The following is a 13,371-nucleotide window of genomic DNA, read 5'->3' as shown; positions in this document are numbered from 1 at the left end:
GTTATCACCGGCCATTTGCACGGTACGTCTCAAATTTATAAATTTTATACTTGTCTATGCGTTACACGTTAATTTCGTGCGCGGGACTAAGTTTCGTAGTATATACTCTTTGCATGTGACGTCATCTTACCACACGATGTTAGTACAGGAAACAGTTGAAAAACATTGACAGGGTCTCCAATATCAACAGCGTTCGAACAAGTTATGGTGCAAGTCAAGTTTAGTCGACTCCATATTATGCTTATCCTCGGGGGTGGAGCTACTTCACAAGACGTTCCACGTTGCTACGACGCGCACCACTGTACATGCATTTCTATGGGCTCTGTGCGCGCTGCTGTGGAACGCCGGTCGAGCCGGTGAAAATTTGAGAAAACAACACAAACTCAACTTTGAAGTAATCCCAAACAACCAAACTTATATATGTTACACACGTAGGGCTAATCATGTTACACTGTTCAGAGGAGTCTCAACAGTTATCCCAAAGTACCGTTTTATGCGAGTTTTGGGCCTTTGTTTTCACCGCCGCAGGTTGCCAGGCGGTGAAAATGCCCGGATGTCCGCCCCGGAGGATATACGTTTCATTCTTCTCGCAATCGTGTTATCAGTATTGAATCAACATTGGAACATTACAATGACACCGTTTTTTAAACCGAAGTTTTCATATAAAATATTTACTGAACTATACAAAGCTATATATTGATGGAAAGTTTATTTCAGACTGCATGATATGCAATTGTGCGTATTCGTGTGTGTAGTCACGTGATTTCACGATAACGCTATGGCATTGGCAGTTGAACTCTTCGTCACACTCTTATTAAAGATTGATTCGTGCACTACATACGTTCGATTGATGTGACGTGGCAAGGGTAATTCACTCCTCGCGATAACATCGTGCCAAAGAAAACAAAGAAAGATACTATCATTCAATACGGCAGAACAAATACACATATATAATCAATGCTTTCCGTTATCTCGACATTTATAAAAAAAATATTTAAAATACAGTCTTGAGGTGAATTTTCGTCGACAGAAGAAAATAGTAACTGGTTGTGGGAATAGGGCGTCCACGTGAACAAATCGTGACAATGACGTATACTTATTAATTTATTGAAGCATTAGATAGTTTTCAAAATAACGTGCATTCGTGGGCAGGTACATGTACCAATTCAGTCTCACCGAGCGAGGTACAAGTCGTATGTACCTTGCGGGCGAAAACTAAGGGACAGATATGTCTACATCAGTATTTTGGCGATAATAGTATTATGAAGGCAGGGCTCGTCAGATATGTGCCCCGTCTATCTATTTGAAATGCCCTCTCAATATCTCTACAAATTATTAACACTTTAAATGTATTTAAGTCTGGATTTTAAATGCATTTTTAATGAGTATTCCAACATTTTTTAACTAAATCACTGCTTAGTTTTTAGTTAGTTTTTCTATTTCAGATTTTTAAATATAAACATATACATATAGATTTAATATAGCGTTTTGAGATTTGTTTACATGTGAAATGCTTTATAAATATTGATATAATCATGAATATTTAACTTGAAAACTTACATAAAGCAGTGCTCATCGATGACAACTCATTATGATGACTGAAATTTGCATAATTGCATGTTTGTTTGTTTTTAAATTTAAAGCAAGGTCCCAACACCTGGATTAGAATAGAATTAAAAAAGAAATGGGAAAATAATACTTCCGAAGACTGGACTTGCTCAAGTTGTAGGGAAGGAGATGAAACCCTGGAACATTTTGTCCCTCGTTTTTTCAATGCCGGGAGAAAACAATCTTTACGCAGATTTTGAACAAATGAAAGACATAATATGGGTGGCATTTATACAGCCATTGACAAAATAGTCAAACAATTCCTTTTCAGTGCCATAGAATCCAGACAAAAGTTTGTTGTTTACACTTTTTTACTTTTCCTTAATACCGATATTTAACATTTGACTCAGTTTTCCGCTTTTGTATTTTTTTTCTTTAATTCTAACATTTGATCCAATTTTTGTTGTTTAATTAGTTAAATTGTTGTTAATGATTTGTAACTTATGCAGCTCCTATTTATTTATTCAAATGGTGAGCCCCTGATTGAAAAATAAATTTAAAAAATCAGCCAGAGAAGTAAGAAATACTAGTGGAATATCCATTTTTACAAAACTTCAACAGTGTGAAGTATGAAATTTCATAAATTATATAGTTTGTAGTTACTAAATAGTTAGTGCTATGAGGTTTATTTCCTGAAAACTTCTCCAAGCTCCTTCACTTTAGGGCATTGTGGGTATATAACTTTAACGCATGCGCACTATTTAAAATGGCGGCTTCCTGTGTTAGTGTTGATATTGATGCAGACGATTATTTTGGTTTTTATCGAAAGTTTGAAGAATTCTTCAATTCAAAATGTCACAATATGACTTTCGGAAACGGTAAGATTGGCAGCTTAATGATAAAAATGACAAAAAATCTACAAAATGGAGATTTTACTATACCTGCGTCTACTTTCAAAGAGGCGTTGATGGAGCCGCCTCCTGACCTCATGAAGCCGAGTTCACAGTGTTCTTCACTACAGGCAGGTATCATACATTATTTAAAATTATTAGGATGCTTTTATATATTCTTCAAAATCACATATTTGTTTTGTTTCATTTTTACCAAAAATGTAAAATGCTGAACTATAAATATTTACGTAAAACTTAAGAAACATTGCTACTCTGTTCTTCCGGCTGCGGAATGGAGATCGTATCCATGTCGTATTCAAGTCAGGAAAAATATTCTCCTAATTAGTATTCGTGAAAGTTTTTTAGTTTTGGCAAATCTCCCAGTAAATTTTCTTGGTGTGAACAAACTACGTTAAAATAGCGGGATTAGGAGATTTTTACCTAGTTTTAATTAATTTAAAAAAAATTCTATCGAACTGTTTTAAATTCGGTATTTTACTGTCCTTCTATATTTAATTTCATTTTATCATTCTACTTGGCCTTGTCAGATTAGTGGTCTGACAGTTTATCTAAAAAACATATTGATATTTTCAAAAGCACTTTGCAATTGTAGCTGCATAAGCAAAAATTTGCATATGATTTGTGAGCGCAGTTCTGTAATATTATGATATTTCTGTCTGCTTGGCACATTGAGTTGGTCACATGATAAAAAAGTCATCACCTGATATCACTTGTTCATAGTTCGGTTCATGGATAATACAAGCCCATGACATCAGTTGTATCAACAAGCTCTCCTAATAGATGTATCCTTGTACTAGTTAAACTTAAAATTTTAATCATGTGAGATTGCGAGGCGCGGAATGTAAATTTATTATTTTGTGTATACTAGAATAAAACGTACTAATAATTCAAAATTACATACATATTGGAGGCCGTGGCGTGTGTGTTTTAAAATGATGTGTGCATTTTAAAAACGGCGTGACTGTGCGTTTTAATGGTGTGTGTTTCAAAATGATAGATGTGTGTATGAGTTCATTAAATGTATGTGCATTAAAAATGATGTGTGTATTTTAAATGGCGTGTGTATTAAAGTGATGTGTGTATTTAAAAAAAATATGTGTGTTTAAAAAATGACGTTTTAAAAATTATGTACGTTTAAAAAATGATGTGTGTATTAAAAACGATGTGTGTATTAAAATGACGTGTGTTTAAAAACGATGTGTGTGTTTTAAACGACGTGTGTGTTTCAAAATGAAGTGTGTGTTTTGTAAATTATGTGTATATTAAAATGACGCGTGTGTTTTAAAAATTATATGTATATTAAAATTGACGTGTGTTTTAAAATAATGTGTGTTTAAAACTGACGTGGGGCCGAATACTGGTCTATCCGTGATAAATCGACAGGCCTCTGACAGTGTCGGTAAATTTATAAGGCCGAATGAATAAAACGTTCGCGCTGGACACATTTCTTTCTACCTACCTCATTGATGTTATAGAAATCTACAAACGAAAATGGCTACCACTTGAGACGATGCCTCCACAGGCGTGAATAAGTTAATGCATTTTTTTTACACACACACGAAAAAAATCGATGAAATCATTCAAAGATAGCGCCCTCCACAGGCGTAAAAAGGTTAATGCACGTGTTTTTTTGCACACACACGAAAAAAAATCATTCAAAAATAGCGCCTCCTACAGGCGTAAAAATGTTAATGCACGTGTTTTTTTTTCACACACGAAATTTCTATTCGACCTCACACACGTCATTTTTAAAAACACACACGTCATTTTAAACACACACGCCATTTTAATATACACATCATTTAAAACACACGTCGTTTTTAAACACACGTCATTTTTAAAACACACGTCATTTTAATACACACATCATTTTTAATACCCACACGCCGTTTTTAAAAACACATAATTTTTAATACACACGCGTCTTTTTAAAACTAACACGTCATTTTTAAACACACACATTGTTTTTAAACACACGTCATTTTTAAAACACACACATCGTTTTTCAACACACGTATCATTTTAATACACACGTGATTTTTAAAACACATACGTCTTTTTTAAACACACACGCTATTTAAAATACACGCATCATTTTTTAATACAATACATTTAATGCACATACCATTAATAAGCACAGTCACACCGTTTTTAAAATGCATACATCATTTTAAAACACACGCCACTGCCTCCAATACGTACGTAATTTAGAATTATTAGTCAGTTTTATTCTAGTATACACAAAATAATAAATTTACATTCCACGCCTCGTACACACACGCTATTTAAAACAAACACATGATTTTTGTAATGCACATATATTTAATGCATATACCATTAAAAAGCACAGTCACGCCGTTTTTAAAATGCATACATCATTTTAAAACACACACGCCACGGCCTCCAATACGTACGTAATTTTGAATCATTAGTACGTTTTATTCTAGTATACACAAAATAATAAATTTACATTCCGCACCTCGTATGAGATAAAAAACAACAACAATGCTTGACAGAATTTATTTTAGTGAAGAAAATGATAAATGACTGAATATGTTAGGTTTTGATCAGTATAACTTGTTTACTTTCACATTTGACTTTTGGCTTAAAAAATAAAAAAAAAAATATTTTTGACCATTTCTGTTTTCTCATTGCAATAGTGTTGTGGAAATCAATGACAACTCAACTAATGTTGCAAACCCCCCCCCTAATTAGACGTAATATTCCCCATAATCTAGCACATGATGAACTGAAATTAAATTAAGTGCGCTACTAAGTACCCACACTCCCCCAAAAAGCATGATTTCTGTATTTCAATGAAACTTGGTAAAACAAGTACTACTAATCATCATATTTCAATGAAACTTGGTACATCAATGCAAAAGTACAATGCAAAGACCTGACCAGTTTGCAGTTAAAGTATCATTACCTAATTTACATAATAATTAGTTAATAATTTTTTGGCTTTTCTATTCATATCTGAAGTACTAATCAACACATTGCAATGACATTTACATGCATTGTTGATTGCTAAGAACTTGTTTATGTGCTTTTGAATAAATTTGACTGCTATTAAACCACAAATGTAAATCAAATGTATTTTCTGTGAGTATTATAAACTTCAATACTGGATCACATTGTTTTCATCTTGTGCATCTCAAATAGCAGACAAATATTAGTCACCAAGCTTCTTGTTTGAAGGCTAATCTTAAATTTGGAATTAATTTTAAATATGCCTCCAATACACATGGGAGTTCTTTTTTAGCTTTCTTTTTGACTCCCATGTGCGAAGCACATAATAGGAGTCTTTGCAGTTAGTGTGTCTGTGTGTGTGTATGTGTGTATGTGTGTCCGACTGTTCCACTGCTATCTCAAGAACCATACATCAGTTTTTGATGAAACTTGGTGCATAGATACTCTGGGCCAATGCGCAGATTTGATTAGGTTTTGGTAAAAATCCATGCTCGTTAATTACCTAATTTGCATGATAATTAGCTAATTTTTAGCTGTTCTATGACTGTTCCACTGATATCTAAAGAACCACTCATTGGATTTTGATGAAACTTGGTACATAGATGCTCTGAACATATGCGCAGATTTGATTAGTTTTTGGTAAAAATCCGTGCATACTAATTACCTAATTTGCATGTTAATTAGCTGATTTTTAGCTGTTCCATGATTGTTCCACTGATATCTAAATAACCACTCATTGGATTTTGATGAAACTTGGTACATAGATGCTCTGAACATATGCGCAGATTTGATTAGTTTTTGGTAACAATCCATGCATATTAATTACCTAATTTGCATGATAATTAGCTGATTTTTAGCTGTTCCATGATTGTTCCACTGATATCTAAACAACCACTCATTGGATTTTGATGAAACTTTGTACATACATGCTCTGAACTAATGCTAGGTTTTGATTAGTTTTTGGTAATAATCCGTGGATACTAATTACCTAATTTGCATAATGATTAGTCAATTTTTGTTTTTTCCACTGATATCTCAAGTACTAATTATCACATTTCAATGAAACTTGGTACATAGATGTCATATGACACTGCACAGACCTGATAGTTTTTATGGTAATATCAGTTCATATTAATTACCTAATTTGCATAATTAATTAATTTTCAGCATTTGATATAAGTACTGATCATGACATTTCAATGAAACTTGGTACATATATGTCATATGACACTGCACAGACCTGATAGTTTTTATGGTAATATCAGTACATATTAATTACCTAATTTGCATAATTAATTAATTTTCAGCATTTGATATAAGTAGTGAGCATTACATTTCAATGAAACTTGGTACTTACATACTCAAGGACTATGCAGAGATTGATTGTTTTCGATAAATATTTGTGCTTATTAATCACCTAATTTGCATAATTAGTTAATTTTCAGCTTTTCCACAGGTATCTCAAGTACTAATCATCGCATTTCAATGAAACTTGGTACATAGATCCTTTAGGACTATGCAGAGACCTGATTAGTTTTAGGGTAAATAATTGTGCATATTAATTACCCAATTTGCATAATTAATTTTTAGCTTTTCTACTGATATCTAAAGTACTAATCATCACATTTCAATGAATCTAGAATTATGCAGACCCAATTAGTTTCCGGTAAATATTTGTGCAAATTAATCACCTAATTTGCATAATTAACCAACTTTCACACTGATATCTCAGGTACTATACATCACATATCAATGAATGCACATGGATGCTGTAGGACAATAGACAGACCTGAATAATTGTGGGTTTAAATCTGTACATATTAATTACCTAATTTGCATAATTAACCAATTTTAAGCTTTCACACTGATATCTAAAGTACTAATTATTCCATTTCAATAAAACTTAGTACAAAGATGCTCTAGGACAATGTACAAACCTAATTAGTTTGGGGTAAAAATCTGTTCATATTAATTCCCTAATAAGCATAATAACTCATCATTTTTTGGTCCTAATCACATTTCAATTAAACTTGGAAACATAGATTTTCTGTTACATTGCGCAGACCTCATTAGTTTTACACTCAAATCTGGTCATATTAATTTTCTGATTTGCATAATTAGTTTTCAGCTAAGTAATTTCGAATTATATTTAATGTGTCTCCAATACTCTCAGCACATGGGAGTTCTTTCTAAGCTTTCTTTGATTTTTTTTTTCATACTTCTCATAAACTGCTATACTAATTTGCATTTCTATTTATTTATTTATTTCATTGTGTAATCTATTCAGAAAAATGTTTTTTCGCTAATTTTCTTTCTATATTTTTTTGTTTCTAGACTATCAGTGAATTGCTGAATGAACTAAAAACGTCAAGTGAAGCCTGGACATTGAAAATACAGAACTATAACATTTGTGAGAAAGATAAATCTGTGTTTATTAAGCTTAATAGACCATGTGCATTCCAGAATGTATTAAGTGAAGTTGTCACACAGGAGGTTCTTTATGGCAGGCGAACTACCGGTACTGACAAATCTGATAGAAAAATGTGTATTCTCAATAACAGTGCTTTTCTCCATGATTTGAATTGTGATGATATGACCCTTTCTCAATTAAGATCAGTGTTTTTATGTGAGCATATTGGATCTGTCTTGGAAGCTAATGGGTAAGTTTGTTTCATAAACATTTCTGCATTTAACAACCCCTGCACCACATTAGCTGTAAAAATAATGGTGTGTAGTTACTTTGGTGGACCTTGTGACGATATCTGCAATTCTCTATTTTTGACAAATATTTTTGTTAAAGCTATTTTTAAAATTTTTTTTGAAAAAAGCTCAATTGCTATGATACCGGGGGTACTTGGTATGTAGGTACTTTTGAGTGGACCTCTGTCATTTTATGACAATGTCTTCAATTATCTATTTTCAGCAAATATTTTTGGTAAAATGTACTATCTTTAATTTTTTTTCATAAACTACAAGTTCAATGATTTGATACTTCATATGTGGGTATCATGAGTAGATCTCTGTAATATTTGTTTATTTCTAGAAAGACATTTTCAATTTTCTATGTTTTGTTCTTTGTTGTTTTTTTACTTCTCTTTGAAAACTACCAGCTCAATTAGTTTGATATTTGGTATGTTTTTTGACAAGTTGTTAACATTTGCAATTGTCATAGCGGCAACCATATAAACTATTGTGGTTGTGATATACTGTAGCGAGAACATTGAGGTAACAATAACCATGGTAAATAGCTAATATATCACTATATAGAACACTATCAATTTTATTTTGAGTAAGACTCTACAAAGATAGCAGAGTTATTTCGACAATGAGGTCCCCTGTTAGACACTGTTTAAACAATGTCTGAAAATGAGGACTTATAATTTCACCTTTGTGTGACATGCTCCTAAGCTGTTATGATGCCCAACTGATTTACAACAAATTCTATGACTCAAATAGTTAAAAAAAGAGCAATGAGAGCCAATGTGTTATTATATATTTATATATATTTATTTACAGAAACCATTTGATTATTGTATACAAATATATATGGTGGGTGCTACCTCTAGAGCAGAATGTGCTCACTCATTTTGAAACACTTGACATCACTTCATGTATATCATGGAGCCATGGAGTCCATTTAAATTTTTCTTACTGATTTGATTTGATTGTAGTGTAGCGTACTTGTCAGTTGTTTTTGTTTTGTTTTGTTCCTATGGATTATTTTGTCAATTGTTGTCAGTCATTTGTTTTGTGTTCTTTAACTTGTAAATATCTATAATGTATTGTGCAAGTCAGTTGTTGACTTCTGTGTGTGAAGCACACAATGAGATTCTTTGCAGTTAGTGTGTCTGTGTCTGTCTGTGTGTGTGTTTGTCCATCTATTAGACTGATATCTCAAGAACTATATGTTGGTTTTTGATGAAACTTGATGTATAGATGCTCCTGGCTAATGTGCAGATTTGATTAGGTTTTGGTGTAAATCCATGCATATTAATTCTCTAATTTGCATGATAATTAACTCATTTTTAGCTGTTCCATGACTGTTCCAATGATATCTAAAGAACTACTCGTTGAATTTTGATGAAACTTGCGACATAGATGCATATTAATTACCTAATTTAATAATTCTTAATTTTTCAGCTTTTCCATTAGTATCCTAAATTCTAATCACATGTCAATGAAAGTTGGTACATGCATATTCTGTGGAATTGCACAGACCTTTTGCATTAAAATATGTGCATATTAGCTGATTTGCATAATAATTAGTCAGTTTTTAGCTTTTCCATCAATGTCTCTTATCTTATTTCGATAAATCTTGGTACATAAATACTTTAAGACAATGCAACAATCTACTGGTAATTTGTTTTCGATGTATATATATATCCACAATAATTACCTAATTTGCATAATAATTTACTTTTCCGATTTATTCCGAAGTTTTTAAGAATTAATTAATCACATTATAATGAAACCTGTACATATGTGCCCTGGAACAATACTCAGACCTAATTAGTTTGGGTTGAAATCTTTGCATATAATTGCCCATTTTTTCAAAAAAAACAATTATAGCATTTCAATAAGACTTGGTATGTTAGTGCCTGGGAACAATCCATTAGTTTTGGATTGAAAATCAAGCTTACTAATTGCCGAATTTGCATAATCATCATATTTCATTGAAATTTGGTTTATAGATACTCTGGGATAATCTACAGATATGTTTAGTTTAATAATGAAACCCATGTTTATAGATTTATCTAATTATTATTAGCCAATTTCTGATGTCTCAAAAAATCTGATTTAAACTGAACTTATGTTTGAGGTGTTCTGGAATAAATTAGACTGAAAACCACAGATGTAAAATCAAATACATTTTCAAAAGTATTATAAAATAATGTTTTCACATTGTGCATCTCAAATAGCAGACAAATATTAGTTACCAAGCTTCTTGTTTTAAAGGCTAATTAATTTTAAATATGTTTTCAATACTTTCAGCACACAAGAGTTCTTTCTAAGCTTTTTAGTCCCCGTTCGGACGCAGTCCGAAAACGGGGACTTATGTTTTGCCCTGTGTGCGTCCGTGCGTCCGTGCGTCCGTGCGTCCGTGATCACCTGTATCTCGAACATGCATGGACCGATTGAGTTCAAACTTCACTCATACATCACACATTATATGGGACATATGCACATGCATTTTTTTCATGATCCGATTAACGATAGCCGAATAGCGGCCATTTTAAGGCCGAAAATGCATTGAAATCGCACATTTTCACCATTCCGGACCCGGATCTCAGTTATGCATGGACGGATTTCATTCAAATTTGGTACATACATTAAACATAATAGGACCTTGATGCACGTCATTTTTTTTTTCGGATCAAGTTCGAAATAGCCGACTGGCGGCCATTTTGTTTTAAAGAATTCAGTTCTGGATCCGTATCCGAGACATGTCTGGATTGATCAAGTTCAAACTTCACACACACAAGGTACATCATGTCACAAATATGTATGTGTATTTGTTTCATGATCTCATTAACGATAGCCAAATGGCGGCCGCTTTAAGGCCGAAACTGCATTGAAATCGCACATTTTCACCATTCCGGACCCGGATCTCAGTTATGCATGGACGGATTTCATTCAAACTTGGTACATACATTAAACATAATAGGACCTTGATGCACGTCATTTTTTTTTTCGGATCAAGTTCGAAATAGCCGACTGGCGGCCATTTTGTTTTAAAGAATTCAGTTCTGGATCCGTATCCGAGACATGCTTGGATTGATCGAGTTCAAACTTCACACACACAAGGTACATCATGTCACAAATATGTATGTGCATTTGTATCATGATCTCATTAACGATAGCCAAATGGCGGCCGCTTTAAGGCCGAAAATGCATTGAAATCGCACATTTTCACCATTCCGGACCCGTATCTCAGTTATGCATGGATGGATTTTGTTCAAATTTGGTACATACATTAAACATAATAGGACCTTGATGCACGTCTTTTTTTTTTTCGGATCAAGTTCGAAATGGCCGACTGGCGGCCATTTTGTTAAAGAATTCAGTTCTGGATCCGTATCCAAGACATGTCTGGATTGATCAAGTTCAAACTTCACACACACATGGTACATCATGTCACAAATAGATATGTGCCTTTGTTTCATGATCTGCTTAACAATAGCGAAATGATAGCCATTTTAAGGCCGAAAATGCATCAAAATCACGTATTTTCACAATTCCAGAACCGGATCTCAGTCATGCATGGATGGATTTTGTTCAGATTTAGCACAATGTGTTGTACATATGCAGGTGCATTTCGGTCATGATCTGCTTTGAATGTATATGTCACTCAAATATGAACGGAACGGGGACGTGTCATTGACAATGACTTGTTTAAATTTTGTTCTTGTTGATTGTTTTGTCAATCATTTTCAGTCAATTGTTATGGGTTCTTGTAAATTTCTCTGCAACTTTTTGTTCAAAGTTCTATAGTTGGGTATGTTATTTTCATTTGTTATTTTGTCCGGTGAAAGATCCAAAAATTAGTTTGAAACATATTCATAATAGATATATTTTAACATTTATGTCAATCCAAGGTATTTTTTACAAATTTTGACCTTGAAATTAGGTGCTTTGTGACATCTGATTTTTGTATCTAGTTGGCATTTTTGTTATGAAAACTCACAGTTTGAGTGTGTGCTTTATTTTTTAGATATACTTTAACCAATGTCATTCACTTGGAAGATGTGTCAGATTATGTGTCTGAATAAAAAACATTTATAATAGCATGTATGTCTTGATTAAACCATGGAACTAAACAGGTTCCATGGTTAAACAGGTCATTCTTTCATCGCTGTAATATAATATCTGTTGATGTTGGTGTGATATATTTGTTTTTGTCTTTATCTCATAGATTGATTCAATCATGCCATTTTATCGATTTTTATATTTATTGTTCTGAAGCAGAGTAGACATTGGTAAACAGTGCACAGTAAATATTGGATTTTCTCCTTAAAAATAAGATAAACTTTAGCACTTTGTTTGATCTTGGTGAAAACAAGACAAAGAAAATATCCATATTTCTTATTTCGAAGTGATTAGAATGCTTAATCACAAGTGATTTAATGTGTATTAGCTGATCTATAGTGCACTGTACATTAGTCAACTGGGGTTACACACTCTGAGAGGGAGAATGGTTGGTACTTTGCATGACCTTTCTGTTATAGAAATGTCCATATCTTCTTACTTATCAATAGGTATCAAGTCTGCAACAAATTAAGTGTTTCTGATCAAAAGCTGCAAGAAATGCTTCAAGAATATGGGATAGTCGCCAACTTAGATCATACTGCCAGTATTTCTGACTTTGAAGATCAACTTAAAAATTTCAAGGATAAAATCGAAAAGTGCAAATACATTGTTTTAGATAAGACTTTAGCAACAAAACACGGTGGAGAGTTTGAAGACAATCCTGCAGATGATATCGACAAAGATAAATATAGGACAGAGTCCAAGAATTTAATCTTTCTTGATTTAAGACAGTTCCTGAATGATAATAGACTTACTATTGGTAAAGACGGTTATGATAAAAATATCAACAATATACAAGGTAAATACAAACTATGATTTTATTGTGCATACTTAATCTATGTACAGGGTATTATAATTGCAACTCGGCATTCTTTTTTATCAGAATTTAAAATGCATAGTGTAAATTCTACTTGAAGCAAACTTTCTTTTGACCTTAGACTATCAAAATGAAAAACATTTCACAAGTTTTGATTGATTTTTTTTTCCAGTTTTTAAAGAAGATGGAACATCATGTCAGATATTGAGTAATTGTTGCAAAATAGAAAAACACATTGAGTTGCTTAAAAGAAGTAATCATAGTACTCATAGTTCACAGGTATGTAAAAAAAATAGATAAAAATTTGTCTGTATT

The 13,371-nt window shown here is 32.7% G+C and overlaps 2 protein-coding genes across 2 annotated transcripts in view; one reads left to right on the top strand and one right to left on the bottom strand.

Moving 5' to 3' along the window:
• The window catches only part of LOC100367515 (uncharacterized), a 31,250-nt gene that overhangs the window by 3,772 nt on the left and 14,107 nt on the right, over positions 1 to 13,371 (bottom strand). The gene's annotated exons all lie outside the window — the stretch shown is intronic.
• The window catches only part of LOC102809214 (DALR anticodon-binding domain-containing protein 3-like), a 34,371-nt gene continuing 23,278 nt past the window's right edge, over positions 2,279 to 13,371 (top strand). Inside the window, exons 1-4 of the mRNA XM_006815588.2 lie at positions 2,279 to 2,569; positions 7,767 to 8,092; positions 12,689 to 13,038; positions 13,229 to 13,335. Coding sequence (XP_006815651.1) covers positions 2,315 to 2,569; positions 7,767 to 8,092; positions 12,689 to 13,038; positions 13,229 to 13,335 — 1,038 coding nt within the window. The 5' untranslated portion in view covers positions 2,279 to 2,314. The remainder of the gene's footprint in view (positions 2,570 to 7,766; positions 8,093 to 12,688; positions 13,039 to 13,228; positions 13,336 to 13,371) is intronic.

Source organism: Saccoglossus kowalevskii, chromosome 3 (genome assembly GCF_978046115.1).
Source record: "Saccoglossus kowalevskii chromosome 3, keSacKowa6.1, whole genome shotgun sequence".
NCBI classification, from domain to species: domain Eukaryota; kingdom Metazoa; phylum Hemichordata; class Enteropneusta; family Harrimaniidae; genus Saccoglossus; species Saccoglossus kowalevskii.
The sequence above is the reverse complement of the archived record's forward strand: the minus strand, read 5'-3'. Positions and strand labels throughout refer to the sequence as shown.